The following is a 23,733-nucleotide window of genomic DNA, read 5'->3' as shown; positions in this document are numbered from 1 at the left end:
TTTAGTTTGGATGGGAAAGGGAATAAGAATTGATTTCTTTATATTTCCCGCCTATTTCCAAAACAAGATTTGAAGTGTCTTTGATGCTGTGGAGACTAGGTAATGTTCATGGAACATACGTAGTCTTAAAACAGTTTTCTTGGGGGTAGGTTTTAGTCTGAAAAAGGTGAAGATATTTATGCTGAGTCATGGACTGACAAAATCTGGTAGAAAAAAATTGATGAAATGGTTTTGCTAAAACATGATATTTCACTTGAGAAAACTGAACTTTAAATGTGATAACTAGGGCCTCCCTGGTGGCGCAAGTGGTTGAGAGTCCGCCTGCCGATGCAGGGGATACGGGTTCGTGCCCCGGTCTGGGAGGATCCCACATGCCGCGGAGCGGCTGGGCCCGTGAGCCATGGCCGCTGAGCCTGCGCGTCCGGAGCCTGTGCTCCGCAACGGGGGAGGCCACAACAGTGAGAGGCCCGCATACCGCAAAAAAAAAAAAAAAAAAAATGTGATAACTAAATAGGTTTGTAAACTTTATTCAGCAATAATTTTTGTCTCATGTAAAATGATCTAACATTTAATTTTTACCTTAATTATAGCAGCATTTTATTACTTTACCTTCTAGGGCATTTTAATGTTTCGAGAAAGACTGTAAGTAAACCATTGGAGTGATTTTGTCTATGGTAGTAATGAAGTTTTTGGTGCTTGTTTTGATTGTCAAACATTTAGGAAAAGCAGAAAAGGAACCCCCAGATCAACCTTGTTGGTGCACCTTATAGTTCAATGAATTGATAACCTTTAGAGTGGTATTACTTATTGTGTTTTCAGGGCTTATTACATTCTGACTGAATAGTTTTCTCTTTTCCCCTCAGTGTTAATGAAAGGATAAGGATTTTACTTCTATTGATTTTTCACTTACATTGAGTGTGTCTATCATAAGTAAAGGATTTCCAGTGACTCATGTTTATGAATCAGGAGTTTAAATGTTTGCAGGATTACTGCACTTCCAAAGTTGACTAGAAATGCCAGCTGTATTCTCCACTGAGAAAATGAACAAAGTCCTGTGTCTTAACAGTTATGCTCTTTTTGAAAGCTTTTGATGTAAATAACACCATTTGAGAAATGAGAAACCTTCTATCTTAAATATGGTTTGAATGATGGAAGGTTTCCTTTGTATTTTAAAACATTTTTACAGTTGATTGATCAAATATTGGCTTTCTGTAAAAACATTATCATGTTAAATTTACTCTTTGTAGTGCAATATCAATAAATTTTGCTGCTTGGGCAGTTTTAATTACTACCTTAACCTGGCTTCTGCTACTGCTACTTGTTGTAGGTTGCAAGTTGCTCATATTTTGGCTGCATCTCTTTGGACCAGTAAAAAAAAATGACAAGTATGAGATAAAGGTATGTTTATATGATAGGAAGAAATATTAAGGGTAGAGTGTCTGCAAAAATGAAAACTGGTATGTATTCTCCATCTCAGTTTACGGTTTGGTTGTTGATTTTTAAAGCAAGATTGTATTGTGAGTTAATTAGATACATAAAATCCAACATTTCTTCAATTTGTATTAGAGCCTGGTTTTCTAAATAGAATGCTTGCCAGTCCTTGGATCTCAGGGGTCAGAGAAGTACATTCTTCTCTACTAGAGACCACAGCTGTACGACAGCAAGTTTTATTTAAGATTTTAAGAAAGAGTAACCAAGGTGTTATGCTGTTACTGTCAAAGGTACTTTGCTTTGATAATGAGAACTGACAACACTGCGGTAATACTCTACCACCATCAGACGCCTTGCAGAGCTGCTCACCCATCCTTCTTTACAGGCGTGGGTGACTTTCCAGTTCATTGTTATACTCCCTCTTTTAGTAACTTTTAAAGAGGAAAAAAGATGCGGATCCTTCCATACATAACTAACTCTGCATTCATACCAAATCTGAAAAGGTAGCCCAGTAGAAATTGGCGATAAATGAGGTTTCTTTTGGCTGTTTGTTTGTTGGCCGTTTTGACCTAATACAGTCTGTCTTGTCGTTTCCCGCTTTGATGAGGGCTCGTGATGTAACTATGACACCTGCGATGTTTGACGTTAAATGTTAGACACACAGTATTACAGGACAGCCATATCCTTCAGTGAATACAGTTAAAGCACATTATGGAATTAGAAATATTTATTCAGAATATAAGATTGTTTGTAAAATATTATAAATGTCTCTGTATAAATAAATGGAGTTTTTTTTTAAACAATTCTATATCAAATAACACAAAGCTATTTTACAGCAGCTAAAACTAAAGGCATCTGGAAACATTTAAAGCATACAAATGAAGAAAAAATTACAAGGTATAGTACAGTGTTAAAGGGCAACCTTAAAATGAGACTTTAATACAGTAGAACAATACTGACAAATGCAAACTTAGTCACATGTGCTTTAATAACTGACAGTACATTGTACATTCAAGCAGCTTAAAAGTAGCACATTTTCAAATAATAGGAAACTGAAATCTCATGCAAAGTCAGTCAGTCTTGACAATGTCTAAAAACTGATTAGACATAGAAAAGTAGACATGTTTCATCATCTTTGCATTGGGTTCAAAGAGAAGCAGATTATTAGGGGCTCCCGAATGGCTGTCCTGACATGAGCACTATAAGTGAATACTATGAGTTCTACAAACAGAACATTTTCCACGGGGATCTGATTTGCAAAAAAGTGCAAAAGTGAACAGTAGAGCTGGGATAACTAAGCAGGTCATCAGGATGAGGGAATTTTGTTTCTAGCTTGCTCTGTACTGCTGAGCTAGAATTTCAGATGATTAGTGAATAAGTGATTTTGTAGCGACCTTGACGATCCAGTAGCAGTTGCTATTACTGGGCCAGAAGGATTTCTTGTCTTGGTCTTAGGCAAAATCTCACTCAGATGCAATGTGACAACTTATCCAATGTACCCTTCACTGAAAATAGTTGTCGGTATGCGAAACTATTTTTCTCTACACAAGGAATTAGCAAAAAAACGAGAATGCGTGAACAGCTGCTATTCAACTTGTATTCTTTTCCACTTCCTTAATGTTTTAACAGCCACTGAGTGCTCAGTGATGCTGTGGTGGCTACAGCCAGCATTATATTAATTGATAATCCTGGTGCCAATTCTGAAAAATTAGTGTTTGGCAGCCTAAGGCATCCCCATTCATCTCCGAGTGAATACAAGTGTAGTTAGTTAGTTAGAAAGTTAACTTCAAGTGTGTGAAGTAGGAACTTCAGAAGGTGACAGGTTCAGCCCAGCCTATGTGAACACAGGATTTCAGTTAACTAGAATAGGATTTTGATAGACTTCAATAAGAATTGTGTGCAGGGCCTCCCTGGTGGCGCAAGTGGTTGAGAGTCCGCCTGCCGATGCAGGGGATACGGGTTCGTGCCCCGGTCTGGGAGGATCCCATATGCCGCGGAGCGGCTGGGCCCCGTGAGCCATGGCCGCTGAGCCTGCGCGTCCGGAGCCTGTGCTCCGCAACGGGGGGAGGCCACAACAGTGAGAGGCCCGCATACCGCAAAAAAAAAAAAAAGAATTGTGTGCAGCAAAGGCATAATTTGTGTTTTGTAACAAGTGATGCCTCTGCAAAGTAGTGCCCAGCAAACCTCGGTGAAAGGTGGTAACAGTATCATTTCCTGTCAAATAGGCTATTCCATTGGAGAAATAAAAAAAATAATTGCTATATGATTTTTTTCAGAATTTTTTAGTGTTGTTTTACCAAGCTGTCACGTGGTGCAGAAAAACAAAAATGTTACGTATGCTTCCTCCCCACCCACAAAATCCTTGGCAACCCTATGGGGTGCACCCTAATTAAAATTCAATTCAGAAATTTCAGTCATCAGAACTCTCTCCCCCTTTGGGCTCTAAAAACGGTCTAATTAAAAGCTGTTTTCTGCATCTGGAAATAGGTGCAGCTGTAAACTTAGGGAACATGATCTTTTCACTTTATAGAGAGTTTAGTTTCATGGATGAGCCATAGTCCCAGCTATGCATTTGCAAATAGTTTATGGAAAAAGCTTAGGGCTTTCAGAAGTCATTAATAATAAAAGTTTGGGTGTCTTCTGTAGTCTTTCTCATTACTTCACTTAAAACACAAGCATGATACCCCAAACTCTTGAAAGCTTTAAGATATTTGATAGAATTAAAAATAATTGCAGGATAATTTCTGTGGGCCATAGGAGACCATTCATGCCATCTACATAGGCAATCCAGCCCAGGTCAGGTAATTATGAGGCATTTTTTTCACTTGAAATAATGTAATCTATATGCAGCTGGGAACTAGGAGACTTTCCTGTGATTTCAGGTTTTTCTTAGACTAGTAAAATCTTTACTATCCTCATCCTAAAAAGAAAGCCTCATTGGCTCTAACTTGGACTGCCTCCCTGGAGAAGGGGAACGTCCCTGTAAAGTCTTGCTGTAGGCTCAGAGGAAGACTTAGTAAGGTATGCATTATCTCACAGGAGAATTAAGCAATTATGTTTAACTGCCACTTAATTTTTTATTATTCTACCATTCCAGTTTCAGGCAGCATGGATATTAACTTCAGAAACCTGACATGCCAGCAGATGAGAGTGAATATGCAACAGTCAGTTATCTGCATTGGCAATGATACAACATCTAGTGTACCTGTGAGGTAGGGAGGACGTGATAAATCCCAACTGTCTGATCACATAAGATACATAATTATCAGTAGCTTTTGGTGTAAATCTCAAAAGAGAATCTTACCGCCTACAATTCCATGGCAGTTTTGGTAGCTGGTGCACATGGGGTTCGGCAGAACATCAGATCCGGTTGGTAGGTGCACGTGTTGATGGCACTCCAGCAACAGACAGAAGTCTCTTTTACTTGAGAGTTTTGCCTCAGTGTAGTAGTGGGAAATTATACTCCAAGGGAACTTTGAAATGGGTCCTTTCTTCTCATGCCTATTTCTCTAAGAACCAGAGACAACTCTGAACAGCGAAGGTGACTGCCTAAAAGGGTTAACCACTGAGGATTAAAACAAACATATGAAAGTCTGAACATTTTTAACCTTGTACAAGTTATAATCAGGATCACTGTTTACCTCTGATGGAGATGTTAATATAAACCAGCTCCTATTTAGAAAGAAAAATTCATGTTATAAAAAAAAGAAAATGATCCAGGCACCTGTAATCATTTATTTAATCAATGCGGTTTTAGTAAGCCCTGCAATTAACATAATAACCAAGTGCCCGTAGGTTCACCTTCAACAAGGACTGTGTCTTAGGGGAGTATGTGAAAAATATAAGGAAAGGTAGTCAACTATTTAATAGCTTTTATTCTACGCATTTATAAAAGTAACAGTTTTGCCAGGGAAATAGTTTTCACCCAACCACCATATATCTGAAAGTATTATGCTGAAGTATAAACTCAAAATGAGGCCAAGTAGGATCAGTAATACTGGGGCTCATAATGTAGGAGCTGAGACTTCCCAGGTCTGGAGGAGTTCCATGACCCTAGAAGAGCAGGTTCTATTTTCACTTGGAGCAACAAGAATGGTAGACAGAGGTCCTGCATCAGCTACACTTTTTAGTGTTGGTGAAAATGAAAACCATCCATCTGTTTTGATGCCTGTTCAATCACACAAGAGAAAGCCGTGAATGGTTCCCCGCTTTGCACAGTCCGGTTTGCTTAGGGAGGACGTTTTCCCTGGGCATGTGGGAAAAATGGGGAAAACCGTGATTTCATCTGTTACACCTTTTTTTGCACACACGTTTCAGCCATATCATTTTCCTTGTAAAAAAATGAAACTATCCGAAGAGTAAAAATTGACAATGTCACAAGAACCAAGTTTACCTGATTCCAAGGAAACAAATTTACCTGAATTTTATAGAAACAGAAGCCAGTGGGTACTTTCACAGCATCCAAAAGCTGGGCCTTTCACACTGGTACCAGTTGATTTTTTTTAAATACGGGGCAGCCTCACTGCTGGCCTGAGAAAGAAGGGTAGTTGCTTTGGGATAGAACTGCTCTGCCTTCCAAGGTGGTGGCTAGAGTGTCCTGCCCCATTGTGCAGAAGGCTGAGGAACTTGTGTCATGCCCTTTGAGAGCAGCTCATGGACACGGGGAAGTGAATGCAGTGACCTGGTCATAAGCAAAACATAGTGAACTGTGGCACTGGGCATATTTCTCATAGGTGACTTCAGGTGGGTCTTCAGGTGCTACAGAATAAATGGCAAGTGGTCCTTTAAGATGTATCAGTCAGCGTACGGCAGCGACAGAAGAACTGAAAAAAGTGGAAGGTGCAACAGGGAAGGTTATAGTAGAAAAGGGATGAAGAATTGATTTTAAAACGGAAGACCTTCCTGAAAGAATTCAGGTACTTTGTTCCTGCCCAGTCCCGTCAGCATTTTGCTTGAAATTTCCCCTGTTGAAACACCATATGCTACCCATCACCATGTCTCGGGGGGATAAAAGGAGGCCTCAACGACCCTTCCCTCACCCCCTGCCCTTTGTAAGAGGAGGAGTGTAGCCTGCAAAACATTATCTACTCAGCATCCTGCCTCTTGCCCTTAGAGAAATAGAGGCAGGTCCAGAGCTAACTCCATGTTCATGTGGATGAGCTTTGACTCGTGTAGAACAGCAATTATGTAGTGCCCTGGGGTGGTGGAAAGTACTAATGTGTCTCTGCTCCTGACAACAGTTTAGTTCCCTTACACGTATCAACGGGATCCTCTCAGCTCCAAGCCTTGGCTGTTAATAAGGCTCCACCAGGACGGGGAAACCTGTCTAAAGAGAGCTCCCTGCCCAGCCCTGCTTTCACAGTGAGAGGTGAAGGAAGTTCTCATTCTCCCACACAGAGTTGTTCAGACCCAACTGCTCTACCTGTAGCTTCAACATATCTGGGACAGTAAGGAACACCTGTGTGCCATCTGCCTGTGCTTGACATCCCAGAACACCTCTGAGTGACAGCCTGTGTCTTAAATGTTGATACCTGGGACTTGAAAGCCAAAGCCTGGTTGCAATAAACAAAGCAGCAGTTCTAGATGCTGAGCACTGTCTCTGCACCCCCTGCCCCCCGCCAGCAGTTTTCCCCTGAAGGAGAAGGAAAGAGGAGAAATTAGGGATGTCAGAGATAAGGCTGCTGTCCACCAAAAAGAGAAAAAAAGAATGGCAAATCTTGGAACTGATGATGCCTGGATTATACCACCAATGCACAAGTTCCAGAACAGAAAGGTGGGAGAGTGATAGAGCCATTGCTGAAAGCAGAAGCAAGACCCGTGGAGCCAGCACACACAGCAGGGGTTCCCACGCTGTCCATGGCCCAGGAGGGGAGGGGCAGGATCCTCTGGATACAGTCTACACCGCGTCCCAGGGCCACTGGCTCCAGGGCTGAGTTCAGGGCACTCCATTGTCCAAGTGCTGACCTACCTGCCAACCTTCCCTTTTCTCCTTCTCCCAACAGGTTACTCTGTCCTCTGGGGCCCCTCTCTCCTCAGCGACCTGCTAGACTTTAGCCTCCACGGACAGAACTGTGGAGCCTGAGTGCCAGTTAAAGTGAAGTTTCATTGGTGTGAGGCCTTGAGTTCTCCTCCTCCAGCAGAGCTATTCTTTGCTTGAGCATCCTCACTTGGGTCTCATGTCTCTCCACCATGGCCATCATCTGAGACTCCAGCTTCTTCAGTTTGTTTTGATGCTTCTTCTTTGCTTTCTCATAGGCAGCCACCAGGTTGCTATGTGGGAACAGAAGGAAATGAGAATGAAGATTTATCCTAAGTAGCACTGAGATGCACACTGTCCTGCCCACTGGGTAACCTGGTCCAGTAAGTACCACTCCAAACAGAGGACACTCAGCCTCTTCAGTAAGAATTTGAAATCAAGTGGTTAGTATTTCAACACTCACTGCCTCTCGTGTATTGACTTAACCACGATTCATTCAGCCTGATTGCTAGAGGCTTGTTGCTAACGTATTGGGAGGGGTTTAAACCAGCAATCCAGACTGGCCACATCCAAAACAGATGAGCAGAAAAGGTAGCTGAACTCCAGAAATCTGTCATGGAAATACAAATAGTGGATCTACTTGCTGTTCCATGGCTGCTTGCAGCATGCTCAAGTGGCAGTTGTAGGAGAGAGTTCCTCACACACTGCAGTCTAAGTCACCTCACCTAGGATGAGGACAGAGGCACCAACTGTTTCCTTTTATGCTTTGGGCTGATGGGATTCAGAGCACACAGGCCATAAGCTAATGCTGCCAGCCAAACACAGGACACAGGCCTCTGGGGAAAGAGGGCAGGGGCTGAGCCCAGAGCTAGGAAAGTCCCCATACTCTCCCTGGTCCAAAACAGCACCCCAGATCCCTTCCATATACTGTTAGGTTCTCAAAGTGTAGTGTGAGAACCAACCCCCAGTATTCCCAAAGCCCTCTCAAGGGAAATCTGTGAGGTCCTTTATTTTCTAACTACAGATGTACATGAAGCTGGGTTTCCTCAGTATGTTTCAAAACAACATATTGCCTGGAGAAGCAGATGTGAGAATCTAGCTGTCCCAAATTAAACCAAACATTAAAGATATTTGTAAAATTGTAGAAACAGTGCCACTCTTAATTATTTTTTGGAAAATAGTAATTTTTAAAATAAATGCCATTTGTATTATATGTAGTGAGTTGTGGGGTTTTTTGTAAATAAATAAAAACTTAAAATTTGTTTTAGTTTCTCAAATGAAGTTTATCAAGACAATTTTTAAGAACAAAACTCTTTGAGGTCCTTTTTTACAGGGGTCACGAGCCCAAAAAGTTCGAGGCTGCTGTCTTAGAGCAATGCTCCCTAACGTGTTCCCCCCGATTTCTGAATGCTGCTCAAAAAAAAAGTTGTGTAGCCAATTTTGCTTGGAAAACTTGGCTTAAACATAGGCTGATTTTTTTTTTTTTTTAACTGAATGACTTCTCAGAACCTTTCCTATATGAAGTGTTAGGAAGGGACCACAGTCTGCTGCATCTCCCAGACACAACCAACCCAAGGACGTGTCCTTATGGAGCATTTCCTAGGTTTCTGTGGAACACTGGGAAGTAATACCCTAGGGAAGGTCAGGCTCTAAGGGAGACAGCTGAGGATTCACTGTTCTCTACAGTTGATTTCCAGCAATTATGGAAACGGTCTCCCTGGTGTATGAGTCCAAGTACTACTGTGGATTAGGAACCAGAATTTACCTGTTGGCTCGCTTTAGGTCATTAACGAACTCCGCTGATTGCTGGTGTCGGATTTCACTGCTCTTGGTGAGTCTTTCCAAGGCACTCACCAACTCTTGAACTCTGGCCTTTAACTTCTTTTCTCTGTATCAAGGAGAGATGCAGCATGCTGTGAGTAACGTGAGAGAATGGAGATGGCTGCTGCCCTGGCAGAGAGGAGGAGGGCTTAGCCTGCCAAGTCCAAAGGCAGGAGTACAGACCAAAGGGGAGACACTAGAGAGCACAAGAGCGCCCCTCTGCAGAGCCCGAACACCTCACCACTGCAGTCTCGAAGGCCCGCTGGAGTCTGCTTTTAATGATAAGGGCCCTTTAGAGATCTAAGTGCGTGTTGCAAAGGAACAGGACAGGAAGTTGTTTCTCGTCTTCCAGATGGGGAAACTAAGCTCACGGAGAAGTTCCTTCTTGCTGTGGGCGGACCAGATGCTCAGCAAGCAGAGTGCAGTCTGACCACAAACCCCTGTTCTGGTCTCTGTGCTCTTTTCCAAGTGTGCTAAGCATCTCCTGAACCATGCGGGGATCCAAGAGTATAAACCTGGTCTGGGTGCCTACCTGGGATGAGTCCCTTCTCAATGAAATCAACACAATCCTACCAGGCAAAATAAAAAAAGGTGTGGTCATGGTAGAGGGAGAATTGGTATTCTTATCATTTTGCAGGTTCTTGATCACATTTCAAGTACGGAAGTTATATTCGCGCTCATTCGACTCCCCCAGTCCCTGGCTTCAAGTTCCATTGGGTCTTTACTACTGCAGGGACCCAAGCCAAGTGACTTAGGAGGTTTTTGGTGTCCAGTCAGCTTACTGCCTTCCTCTAATTCCCACGAGAGCACAGACCTGGGCAGGGAGGCGTTACCGACCGCCCTCCTCCCTCCTGAGGTCCCCATCACCGGCACGGTGCCACTCTGTTCTGTCGCACATGGCACGCTCAGCACAGTCGGCTGTAACCTGCTCAGCAGACTCCCCCACCAGCATGCGGGCCCTAGGGCGGCAAGGACCTTATTTGGTTTCTTCCCCGATGTATCCCCAGTGCCGAGCGCCATGCTAGCAGATAGCTTCAGTGACAACAGTTGTTAAAACAGGTCACTTAAGGTATGGGATACCTTGGAGCATACCAAGTAACCAGGATTTATGGAAGAAATTCCTCTAAAAACAACTCATGAGTGTATGAGAAATGTAAATTAGCATGATGGTTCTGGAAGGCATTTGCCAGCATCTAGCAAAATAAAAAATGAACCCATCCCTTGACTAAGAAACTTTATAGGAATTTTTCTTACAGAAACAGTATGAGTGTAGGTTCCTATACATGCGATTACAGTTGGATTCACTTCAGCTCTGGTTATTAAAAGCTTAAGAATGGGAAACAACCAGGGGGCTGGTTAAGTCACTCAAGGTCTCCTAGTGGTTCTCTTGAAATGCTCTACCCTGTTAATAAAACATGCAGACTGACGTGCACTGGAATGGAAGAGAAGCTGATACACTGTCAAGTGAAAAGGGTGAGTTCTATTGGATGTCATGTTTGCAAAAACAACCAAAAATGTGTGAATAGCTGATATACTGTAGTGACTGACTAAGGCTAAACACTCAACAGTGCTGAACTCCCGGAAGGGGGATGACGGGATGCTTTCACTGACTCACCGCTTTCACTTGACTCATTTCGAGTTGCTTTAAGTGTTTATAATTTTGGGTGCTTTTGTAAAGTGTGTGCGGAGTCTCAGTTGTGCTTCCTGTAGGATGGGCCTGGGGGGTGACCTTCAAGGGGAGGACTCTCAGGTGCTCAGTGGTTCAGCCCTGGTTCTCCCCTCCTGGCTTTTCAAGTATCCAATCTTTTAACATTTCTGCCTCCAGCTACTCTAAGTGCAGTTTCAGCTTTCCAAATTCATTAATGAAGAAAGGAATTGCAACACAAAACTCCAGGCCTGCTTCTGTGAGTGAGGATAAGTGTGCATAGCCCCCAGTGACTTCCTCCCACCAGCCCTAAGGGAGCTGGAGCCCCCGAAGAGCCTTCCAGCTAGTGCCTCCTGGTTGCTGAGGTTTCTCCTGGGCCCTAGCGGCCACCAGGAAATCTCAGATCTGGCTGCATTTCCCACTGGAATCCCAGAGTGGCACCATTTCCTACCAGAAGTGAGAATGGCATCTCAGGAGGGCGGCTTCTCCCTCCTTCCCCAGCCCATCCCTTCAGCCTTGCAGGCAGCCTTCCGTCAGCTGAGGGAAAGTTAGGAGAGCATGAAAGATTTCTCCCCTCTTCCCTCTGGCTACAAAGAATAGGGAAGGGTTATTTGTTTTACATTTTGTTACTGTTTCAGATTCTTTTAAGTCGATTAATAGTGCAAAAGGAAAGAAGAAAATTACGAAGAGAATTTAAAATCTAACCATGAATTCAAATTCACAACATAAAACTGCCTGGAGCAATATGGCTTCTTCCCCACCCCCTAATTACATCCACATCCCTGTCCCAACACCAAAGGGCGAGTGTGCAAATCCCAGCTCCCATAAAACGAAGGGCCCAGGCCCCTGGGGACTGGAGGGAACCTTCCAGAACTGGCAGACTCCAATGGAGGATGGAACCCAGGACGGCAAGAGAGGCCCTCATAGACCCTGCCCAACCCTGGCTGGGGGTGAAGGGAGATGGGGACAGGGCTGGGAGTGGGAAGCCATCTCTGGGAGCTGAGAATTGTCCCCAGAACCCCTTAGGCCTCCGGAAGGGAGGGAGATGGGAGTGAACTGCTGTCCAAACAGGGTAGAAAACCATGATGCTGATTTATTTAAAGCTATAAAGACAGGCTAAACCCCAAACTTAAACCTAAAATGTGAGTTACTTTATACCTGTTTTTGTTTGAGCAAGGCAGATGCCCGCAGTAAGAGTCACGCCTCTGGTGTCGCTTGTCTGGACAAACGCTAAACCCCTGTGCAGTAGCAACTCTAGGGCCACTTCCCACACTCAGCCTAGAGGCGTCAGGAGGCCATTTGGGCACTTGAAACTCGGCCAGTCTGAACTGAGATGTGCTGTAAGTGTACAATACACACTGGAATTTGAAGACTTAATATGAAAAAAAGAAGGTAAAATAACTGAAAAAACATTGATTATATGTTGAAATGATAATATTTTAGATACAGTGGGCTAAATATGTTTATTTCCCTTTTACAGTTTTTTAACGTAGCTACTAGAAAATATAGTTACACACATCATGGCTTGCCTTTGTGGCTCATGTGATGTTACTAACGGACAGTGCTGCTCTAGAGCATTTGTTTATAGTAACAGTACCAGGGGTATCCCTGGATTCTGATTCAGTAGGTTTGGGTTGAGACCCAGGAAGTGTAGTTTCAAGAAGTGCTCCAGGGCTTCCCTGGTGGCACAGTGGTTAAGAATCCTCCTGCCAATTCAGGGGACACAGGTTCGAGCCCTGGTCCGGGAAGATCCCACATGCCACAGAGCAACTAAGCCTGTGAGCCACAACTACTGAGCCCGTGTGCTGCAACTACTAAAGCCCACGCGCCTACAGCCCATGCTCTGCAACAAGAGAAGCCACCACAATGAGAAGCCCACACACAGCAACGAAGACCCAACACAGCCATAAATAAATAAATAAATAAACTTATTTTAAAAAAAAAGAAGTGCTCCAGGTGACTAAAACAGCATGGTATTGGCATAAAAAGAGACACATGATCAATACAACAGAATAGAGAGCCCAATTATGATAAAGGAGCCAAGAGTGTGTGTGTGTGTGTGTGTGTGTGTGTAATGGGGAAAGGACAGTCTCTTCAATATATGGTCTTGGGAGAACTGGACAGCTACATGCAAGGGAATGAAACTGGATCACTGTCTTACACCATACACAAAAATTAACTCAAAATGGATTAAAGACCTGGTAAGGCCTGAAGCCATCAAACTCCTTCCTAGAGAAAACACAGGCAGTAAGCTGCTTGACATCAATCTTGGTGATGATTTTTTGAATCTGACACCAAAAGCAAAGGCAACAAAAGCAAAAATAAATAAATGGGACTACATTGAACTAAAATTCTGCACATCAAAGGAAACCACAAAATGAAAGGGCAACCTACTGAATGGGAGAAAATGTTTACAAATCATGTATCTAGTAAGGGGTTTGTACCCAAAATATATAAAGAATCCATACAACCCAATAGGGAAAAAACAACCTGATTAAAAAATGAGCAGAAGCCAGGGTTTGAATGAAAGAGAAAATTAAAAAAAAAAAAAACAGAAGAGAGAAGATCTAAATAGACATTTTTCCAAAGAAGACAAACAGATGGCTAACAGGCATATGAAAAGATGCTTGACATCACTAATCATCAGGGGAATGCAAATCAAAATGACAATGAGATATTGCCTCATACCTGTCAGAATGGTTATTGTAAAAAAGACAAGAAATAACAAATGTTGGTGAGGATGCAAAGAAAGGGAACCCTGTGCACTGTTGGTGGGAATGTAAACTGGTGTAGCCACTATGCAAAACAGAATGGAAGTTCCTCAAAAAATTAAAAATAAAACTAACATATGATCCAGCAATTCCACTTCTGGGTATTTATCCAAAGGAAATGAAATCCCCACCCTGAAAAGATATCTGCACCCCCATGTTCACTGCAGCACTATTTACAATAGCCAAGATATGAAAACAACCCAAGTGCCCATCGGTGTATAAATGGATAAAGATGTGGGATACATATACAATGGAATATTATTCGGCCATAAAAAAGTGAAATTTTGCCATTTGCAACAACATGGATGGACTTTGATGGTATTATGCTAAGTGAAATAAGACAAAAACAAATACTGTATGATCTCATTTGTATGTGGAATCTAAAAAAACAAAAAGCGGGCTTCCCTGGTGGCGCAGTGGTTGAGAGTCCGCCTGCCGATGCAGGGAACGCTGGTTCGTGCCCCTGTCCGGGAGGATCCCACATGCCGCGGAGCGGCTGGGCCCGTGAGCCATGGCCGCTGGGCCTGCGCATCCTGAGCCTGTGCTCCGCGATGGGAGAGGCCACGGCGGTGAGAGGCCCGCGTACCGCAAAAAATAAATAAATAAATAAATAAACAAAAAGCAAGCTCATAGATATACAGCACAGACTGATGGCTGCCAGAGGTGGGGCTGGGGGCAGGCGAAATGGGTGAAGGGGGTTAAAAGATACAACCTTCCAGTTATAAATAAGTCCCGAGGATGTAATGTACAGCATGGTGACTATACTTAATATTACTGGACTGCATATCTGAAAGGTGCTGAGAGAGATCTTAAAAGTTATTATAAGTAAGAAATTTTTTTGGTAACTATGGTGACAAATGTTAACTAGACTTATTATGGTGATCATTTTGCAATACATACAAATATTGAATCATCACGTTGTACACCAGAAGCTAATATAATGTTATATGTCTATTATACCTCAATAAAAAAGAATGCCTCAGGTGATTCTTATTATTGTGCAAATTTGGGAAACTCTGGTAGGGCAGCAGTGCTATTTACCTGGGTCTACAAATGAGCTTCACGTGGTCTCGAACTCTCTGAACTTTTATGCAAAACTACACGCACGGTTCTACTTTTCTGAAGACCACAGCTTTCCTCTGATTTTCAAAGGATGACCTGAAAAACACTGAGAGCCATAAACCTGCTAATCCAAGTCACTTTGGAACCTCAACCATTCATTTCCTGTTCCTTCTAACTTCTGATTCAAATTTGCTTGGCTTTCAGTTCAGAAAGAATTTCTATGGTTTGTCTAGGTAATAAGGCTAAAAGGAACACTTTCATAGGCTCCACGCAGATGAGAAAGTACAAATTAAACACTACATGTTCCACTTGCCCCTCCATGGTCATGTGTTCACACGGTGTTTTCCGGAACGACCAGAACTGTGTAATCCCTTCCTTGTGTCTTCACACTCAGTAATACAGACCCTCAGGAATATGCACCTACAGCAGCAAGCAGACAATCCTGGCTCCTACTCTCACCACGCAGACCCACAGCCCCCAGCACACACGGGGGTTTCGCTTACAGGTTCCGCCCCATCCCCAGGTTCACCTTTGGTCACAAAAGGTCCTCCGAATCTTACTTTAGCCACGCAGCCGGAAGTGCTTTTTATTTTTAACTGAAGCGTAATTGTCAGCAGTGACATACACACAGGGGGAGTGAGAGGCAGACTCACAGTGGGAGTTTGCTGGTGACGAGAAAATCCAGGCGGGCAGCCTGGGCAGGGGACGGCCTCGCAGGCCTCTGCAGTGAGGCTGTCAGTGTGCCCGGGGGTCTGGAAGCAGGATTCTCGGGGCCATCAGGGAGGAGGCCGCATTCTCCCGCAAAGAAAAAGGCCAGCCTCAGTGCTTTAATCACTAAGTCCAAATGAGGAGGCTGGGGAGGCAGGCCAAGAGCCCGGGCCTGATGAGGTGGGCAGTGGCTGCACCAGCCAGGAAACCTTCCAGAGGAGCTGTAATCAGACCAAACCGCAGGGAGTCGCAGCCACAGGGCCTGGAATTTCTTTGTAATTGCTCATTATGTGGAATTAAACAACGAGAGACAACGGTCCGCCTATGTGGTTCCTCTTCCCCACCTTCCATTATCAGGCTTCCGTCTCCACTGAAACTGCTCACGAGGCCACCGATGATCTGGGCATTGACGCATCCAAGGGTCCCCCTCTGGCCTGATCTTACCTGTCGGCACCTTCTCCTCTTCCCCGGGCGCCTGGATTTCATCCCACTTCCCCAGCTGTCCGTGCCGTCTTCTGCCCTGGTTCCTCATCCTCTCCTCCACCTCTACATGCTGGGAGTATTTAGGACTTGGGCCTGGACCCTATTTTGTACCCCACCCTTTCTTTTTTTTCTTCTTTTTCTTTCGCTACGCGGGCCTCTCACTATTGTGGCCTCTCTCGTGGAGCACAGGCTCTGGACGCGCAGGCTCAGCGGCCACGGCTCACGGGCCCAGCCGCTCCGCGGCACGTGGGGAATCTTTCCGGACCGGGGCACGAACCCGTGTCCCCTGCATCGGCAGGCGGACTCTCAACCACTGTGCCACCAGGGAAGCCCTACCCCACCCTTTCTTGACTTGATTCTCTCCATTCGCATTTATTTTCCTAGAAACTACCTACATGCTAAAAACTTCTAAATCTTCAGGCCTTTCCCCGGAGCTCTGGACTTGTCCTTGTGACATCTCTACCTAACAGGCATCTTCAGTTCAGCGTGTCCAAAGCAGACATTCTGAGACGGCCTCCCCGACCCGCGCTTCCTCGCTCGTCAGAGGCCGGCAAGGCCATTCACCCAGTTGCTGACACCCGTCTTCAGTCAGCCTTGACCCTCCCTTTGCCTCGTCCTCCACGTTCGCTCAGCAGCAAACCCCACCTACCAAATGGGTGCCATTCCTGCCACCACCCAGGCCCAAGCTGCCATCATTCCTCTCCTGGACAACCACAGGAGCCTCCTCATTGGTGTTTCTGCTTCACCTTTGTACCCCGGAATCTAGCTTTCACAGAGTGGCCGGAGGAAGTTTTTAATATGACAACTCAGATCGTATTTATTGCCCTGCACTTGGAATAAAGTCCATGGTTTTACTCTGACTCAAGGCCCTGCCTGACCCAGCCTTTGGTATCGCCCTCCCCCTCACACCCTGGAATCCTATCCATTCTTAGCACACACCAAGCTTCTTCCCAGGACGGAACCCCGTGCAGTCAGTCCCCTCTGCTTGGGATGAACTTCCTCCCCATGGCTACTTTTCCTCCTTCTCATCTCAGCTTAAATATCATCTCCTCAGAGCAGCCTACCCTGACCACCCATCTAAATGAATGTCCCAGGGTAATGACATCCCAGCACCCTGTCACTTCCCCATTATTCACTGCAACCTATATTTACTTTTTTTGGGGAAAAAAAAAAATCTCCGCAGAGACTATGACCCTCTTTCTTTCCTTCATGGTAGCCGTGACAGTCTATAACTACTTCTCTTTTAGAAAATCCAGCCGTAACAGCTCTAAGTCCTTTACAAAGAGGAAGTCACTTCTCACCACAAGCCTTGGAGGTCAGTGCTCTATTATTCTAGTTTTCTAGATGAAGCACTTGAGGCACAGTGAACGGTCTCGGCAGGTGCGCCTGCGGAGCTGGGACGCACCCAGGGGTCTGTCTGCGAGCCTGCCCTTCAGCATCTTGCTGACGTATGCTGATTCACAACGAGCAGACAGTGGGGCAGGAGACAGCTCTCTGGTGAAGAGCCCAGGCCTGTGGAACTAAGGAGGGGGTGTCCCAGATAATCATGTTCTGCAGGTGTTGTGCTGGGGTGAGTTTGCCAGGAGTAGCCACAAGATGACGGCCCAGACCTCCCTACGACCACGTTTCTTGCACATCTGCACGCTGCTGCCTTGCCCATGCTACAGGGTGCTTCGATGTTCTCCATCACTCTGCCTTTATGCGATCCAGGGCAAGGCCTTTTCTCTGAGCTTTTGGAACGTGGGGGGAATGACAGGGATACAAAGAAATCTCAGTTATCCAAGCAACGCCTACCTCAATCCCCAGGATGAACACTGGTCTTTCCCGGTGCCCTCTGAGGCCGGCTCTGGGCCTCAGCCGTTTGTTGACATGATAATGAACTCACAGGTGCACGTTGTATTCCATTAACGTCCTGCAGACCCCTGTGCATTTATGGAATTCTGAGCACAACGTCCACTGCCTGACTGCTCTTATAAATCAGCCACATAGGAAGAGTCAGCAAGTGCAAGTTTAATAAAACAGCACCTTTAAAAATAATGGTCCTACTAATAAAGTGGTGAAGATTCTGCTGCTTGTTTGCTCAGTGGGGTCTCCCTCTTTAAAGGACTCCAACCAGTTCCCTCTTCATTTCAATCCACTATGTGTACGGCTCAAAAACAGTATTAATCCATAGCTGCTGAAATCGGGGTCAATCAGTGCCATCTTCTTTCCTTTCATGGACAGTTGTTCTTTCCTACCAATCCGGAAGATTTCTAGAGCTGGGCAGATATTTTTGGAACTCGGACATGGATCTGAACTCAAGGAGGCTTGCTGTGGCTTGTTCTAAGGCCCTCTGACAACCACGTGCTCTGCGGGCACCGATGGACGATGAGTGGTCTGTACCATCAGGGGCGCAGAGAAGAGGTGACACAGGAAGCTTCCGGAAGATGAGTGTCCTACGGGAGGGGATGAAGAGGAGGGGTCCCCAGGTTGAGAGAGATGGGGCAGGGTGGGGGGATAAAGCAAAGGGCATGCTCTTGGAAAGATGAACTGCCCAGATGAATCTGGACGGCAGGTTACATGTAGGGAAACATTTGAAATATGGGCTAGTAAGTTAAGTTAGGGACCTACAGATGATCTTGCAGGCCAAGCCACTGAAGGTGTACCTGCAGAGCAGCATGATCAGAAGTGTGTTTTAAGGTATTTTTGGTGGCAGAACACAAGGTGAGACTAATGGTAGAATGACCCATCGGGATGCTACTGAGTTCTGAGGGATTGAGGGCTAAACTCAGGAGAAGGCAGTGCAAATGGCATGGGATGGATGGGATTCTAACGGAAAAAAACAATACAATCTGCAGACAAGAGACAGAGATAGGAGACTTCAAAATTATAATCCTAGATCACTGGAAGAATTCACTTTTTTTAATATAAATAGGAATTCTGAAAAGAGGCCAATTTCAAAGGGCAGGAGGAAACAGGATTATAATTTCTGTTTGAGACATGGTGTGTTTTAAGGCTCTAGCCTGATATTCGGGGGAGATGTCCAGTGGGCAGAGAGAAATGCGGCTGAGATCACTGAGGGATCATTTAGAAGGAACAAAGTCACCAGAGTCGTACAGCTGGGTAAGTCATGACCCCTGCCCCCCCCCCCCCCCCCCGCCAAGGGACTCTCCTGCAGGCAGCGGAAGGTGAAGCAGGGGAAGAAGAGGCAGGCACGTAAGAAACAAAGCAATGATGTGTTCTCTGACAGAACGAAATCAGGGCTCACTAGAACCAAAAAATAAACACATCTTACAGACAGGGAAGAGGCACAGTGCTGTGCGTGCCTGGGACCTGGGCTTTGGTGGTGGGAGGTCAGAGGTAGCAGCAGCACTGAAGCCCCAGAGGCACAGAGAGGGCGGGCGGCCTGGTGTGGCTCAGGGTGGGAGGGGCATGTGATAGGGCAAAGGGTGGAGAAGCAGGCAGGGGTCCCATCACACACTTGCGAAGGAGCTTAGACACAGACGGCCGGAGTCACTGGAAGGTCTTAGGTAATGAGGTGTGGTAGGCAGAGTTCTAAAATGGCCTCTGAGATTTTGGCCCCTTAGGATACACACGCCTCCCAGTTATTCATTCATCCAGGTGCTGCTGTGAGGGAATTCTGCAGATGTAATTAAAGTCCCAAAGAGCTGATCTTAGGATAAGATGATTCTGGGTAGACCTGGCGGACTTAGGTGAGCCCTTAAAAAGGACTGGGCTCTTCCTGGAGAGAGATTTGAAGCAGGGATGGGATGGGATGTGATGAGAGGGAGGTGTCTGCTGCTTTGAGGACCAGGAAGTCTGTGCAGAAGGAGTTCTAGAGGCCTCTAGGAGTTACCCCTGGCCAAGAGCCCCAAGAAAATGGGGTGTGAGCCCTACAACCGCCAGGAGCTGACTTCTGCCAACAGGCAGAACGAGCTTTGAAGCAGATTCCTCCCAAGAGCCTCCAGATAAGAACAGGGCCCTGGATGACGCTTTGACTGCAGCCTTGTAAGACCCTAAGCAGAGAAGCCAGTCATGCTGCCCTGCTGACCCACAGAAACTGTGAGCTAATGAATGGGCATTGTTTAAGCTGCAAAGCTTGTGGTACTTTGTTACACAGCAGAGGAACACGAGTGTGAGGGTACCATCAGATCTGCATCCTGTAAAGTTACTCTGTGACCCTGAGAGAGCCCTCTCTTATGGGGTCATCCTCAGGCGCACACCGATGCGCTCCGGGGTCTCCTTCTTAGACAGAGTTCCCCCAGAGTTCCCTCTCTGCACAGCGACCTTCTCCCACCAGCTGTCTTTGCTTCTTGCCTTTCCCCTTCTTAACCCACCCCAACCTGAAGTGGTCGCTTCCTTGCTTTGAAACATGTTCTTTGCTTGGCTTCTGTGTCAGCGCTGCGGGTTCATGTGTCATCTGGAGTCCCTTCCATTAGGAGTAATTCAGCCAGCGGTGGAGGCCCACGGGCCAGGGCTGACCGGGGAGTTCCCACTCCGTCTCTTTGAACTCCGAGACGCCGCCTTGTGTATCTTCCTGGATGGCCCAGCTCCACCCCCGCCCAGGGGCACATCCATGTCCTCCAGATCTGGTCTCTTGTGACCACCCTAACCAGTCGGGGCCCACCTGCCCCCGATGTCTCCTTACAGGGATCTGACACACAGCCGTCTCCCGGCAGCAGCGGCTTGCCCGTAACTCATCAGAGAGATGAAAGGAAGTCTAAGTGCCCCTTCTCTGCTGATGAGTCGGGCGCATCCTGTCCCTGGACAGAGCGGCCGCTGTGATTTGTTGATTGCCTTCACTTAGCGTTTTATAGAACCATCTGGCACTTGCAGACACAGGTGGCAGCTGCCAGTGCCCCGAAGCGCTCAGCAGAGCCCCTGGCGGGCCTGTGACTAAATGAACACAGTCTCCTGCAGGGACAGGGCGGCCGACCTCTGCGGTGCCTGGGTGGGAGCTGGAGCTGGTCCTGCCCTGCCTTGGGGCCCAGGGACAGGGGTGTGGAAGCATCTGAGGTGATGCTACATGCTGCTGCTCACCACGTCACAGCCCTTTCCTGATTCCTCCCTGTCCCTCAGCACTGAGGGGCACAGCATCCTTACCTTTGAACCGCAACGACCTGCACTCTGTGCGTCTGAGGAAGTCCGCCCTCACCACCAGCCCTTCACGTGCCCTCAGCCTTCGGTGGACAGATGGGCAGCTGTGTACCAGGAGCACAGGGATTCCCGTCCGCCCAGGCCACGCACACTACGCCGGGTCCAGGTGTAGGTGAGCCCACACGAGCGGGCTCAGCTCACACTCACCTGTAAGCAAACCTCTGCCAGCACGCGGGGGTCTGGCAGGGACGCAGGGGGCGGGGCCTGCGATTTCCCCGCTGCCTCACTGTGTGACCTTGGGAAACCGCTGGGCCTTGCAGTGCTGGTCTCTCCCCACCCCCACCCCCCGGCCTCTTCCCGCATCATATGGAGACCACCACCTGCCCCTTGCTGCTTTCTAAGCATGGCGAAGATGGAACCGCCTGCTCCTCTCAGCTGTGCTCGGCTCCCGAAGGCACGCTACACGAATACCGCGTTAAGTCCAAAGAAAACTCATTTCTGAAAATTCCCTCTCCTTAACCGCATTTGTATAGTTTACTTCTTGGGTGGTTCAGTTAAATTTTACTAGGACCACGAGCAGGAGAGGGATCTGGGATGGAGAAGGGTTTTGTAGCACGCAGCCTATGCAGACAACGGCAAAGACAAGGTGCCCTGATAAAGAAAAACCTCATGTGCAAGACTGGAAAACCTGGTCATCCAGATGGGGTTTTATGGCAACCCCGGAGCCAATAAACGTCCATGGAAGTGGAGGGAATGAAATCAGACCAGATGGGAGGTAGCCGGTAAATGTGTGACTGCACGGAGGCCTGGTTTTGCTCCAAACAGAAGAAGGTTGGGAGCAGACACACCGGGAGAGCAGGGTTGCAGGGCAGGGGCTAGGTGTCGCGGAGACCAGGCTGGGACAGGGCGGGAACCCAGGACCAGTGACTGGAATGTCACTGGCACCCGCCTAGGGGCTCCCCTCCAGAAGAGACCATGCCTAGCCTCTGCTCCATCCCCCTCGCCACACTTGCTCTTCTCAGTCTGGTTCCCCTGGCCCACAGCTTTGGTATTGAGAACCATCCTTTTCCAAGGTAGGAATATGTCTGAAAATTCTGGGAAGGTTCCCTCAACTGACTCAACCACTAGTGTGGCGGTGATTTAATACCTTCAAAGAAGGTCGTAGTTTCCACTGGATTTTTAAAAATAAAAACATCCCCAAACCTCAGCCTTTAGGTGTCTGTATTATATATCCTCATGAAATGACGATTCCACTTTCTAAGCTATATTTACAGTATAATTATGTTATTTTCCTTTTTCCTGTAGCCCTGTGGGTTCTTTCTTGGCTCCATGTATCTGGGGCTTGATTAGAAATCCATGCTAAGCAACTTAAGGCTGGCTATTGGAAATCCATTGTGACTGACAGAACAAATGAAATCCCTTTATGCTTAGTCAGCAGAACCTGCATCCTGCTTGTGCCAGCAAGGCCTCTGAGGTTCGGGGAACTGGAAAAATGCAGGGGCTTAGCTTACAGATACAATATCCAAATGGCTCCCTGTTGGCAGCAGGGGGTGGTTTGCATCCCGAATTTCTGGCGCAATCACGTCATTAGGATTAGCTGAGGGCATTTTCTGTGCAGCTTCTCTCTTCCTGCCTCAAGCAAAGCGATTACCATTTAACCACATGGCCAGAGGCACTGGCAATGTAAAAACTGAGCTATTACAACTTGGAAGGAAAGACAAAGAGTGGCAGTGAGTAAATCAGGAGGGTAGTGAGGTTCCCCACATGGCAGCCTGCAATCCACCCTTAGCCTGGAGGCTACACTATAAGATAAACAGCCCTGGCTGGACCAAGACAGCAGCCTGAGCACACACTGTAGCCTTCCCCTCCTACCCCAAATCCCCTCCAGCACGATGGAAACTAAAGAGTGCTCTTTGTCTGCCAGAAACCATCAGGAATCATAAAAAAGGAAAGGCAGATTTTTATTCTTCTTGAAAAAGGAAACCACAACTCAAAATGCACACAGAAGCAAGCTGCTAAAAAAGGAAGAAAGGGATTCAGAGGTGCTTCAGTGAGAGGTGCTGGCCATTAGAACCGGAGGGGACCAGACACTTGGGTCAGATATGCGGCCTAGAGACCAGTTGTCAGCCGGGAGGAATAGAAAGCCCAGAAGGCAAGCTTGTGAGCCAAAACCAAGAAAGAGTCACAAAACTCAACCTTAAAAACTCACACGTGAGGAAAGTTCATACAGTAGACAAAATAACATTTTAGAATAAGTATAATAAATATCCTCAGAGAGACGCAAGAAGATATCATATCATGACACAAGAGATGATAGGTTTCATCACCAAAATAAACTCAACACAGCATCCAAACACCATGATGGCTCTAGCTAAGGAATAAATGAGTGAGCTGGGAAACAAAGCTGCAGAACCTCCCCAGGACTGCACTATCCGATCGGGAAGTCATGGCCACGTGAGCTACTGAGCACTGGAAACGTTGACTGGTTTGAATCTGAGATGTGCTGTAAGTGTAGATTTACTAGATTTACAGTAGATTTTGAACATTTAGTAAAAAAAAAAAAAAAAATTAGAAGAAAATAAGATATCTCATTAATATCTTTTAAAAATATCGATTTATATTTTGAAATGATATATTGGATACAATGAGTGAAATGAAATACGTTGTTAAAGTGGACTGTACCTGTTTCTTTTTACTTTTTCAATGTGGTTCCTAGAACATTTAGGACATCAGGCATGGTTTGCATTACCTTTCGACTG

At 46.1% G+C, this 23,733-nt stretch overlaps 1 protein-coding gene across 2 annotated transcripts in view; it reads right to left on the bottom strand.

Annotated features, from left to right (window-relative positions):
* Positions 1 to 5,146: 5,146 nt before the first annotated feature.
* Positions 5,147 to 23,733, bottom strand: part of MCC (MCC regulator of WNT signaling pathway) — a 275,062-nt gene continuing 256,475 nt past the window's right edge. For both annotated transcript variants that reach the window (XM_060093238.1, XM_060093239.1), the window contains 2 exons: positions 9,174 to 9,296; positions 5,147 to 7,701 (listed from right to left, as the gene is read on the bottom strand). In XM_060093238.1, coding sequence (XP_059949221.1) covers positions 7,521 to 7,701; positions 9,174 to 9,296 — 304 coding nt within the window. In that variant the 3' untranslated portion in view covers positions 5,147 to 7,520. The remainder of the gene's footprint in view (positions 7,702 to 9,173; positions 9,297 to 23,733) is intronic.

This window comes from Mesoplodon densirostris, chromosome 3 (genome assembly GCF_025265405.1).
Source record: "Mesoplodon densirostris isolate mMesDen1 chromosome 3, mMesDen1 primary haplotype, whole genome shotgun sequence".
Taxonomy (NCBI): Eukaryota; Metazoa; Chordata; class Mammalia; order Artiodactyla; family Ziphiidae; genus Mesoplodon; species Mesoplodon densirostris.
The sequence above is the reverse complement of the archived record's forward strand: the minus strand, read 5'-3'. Positions and strand labels throughout refer to the sequence as shown.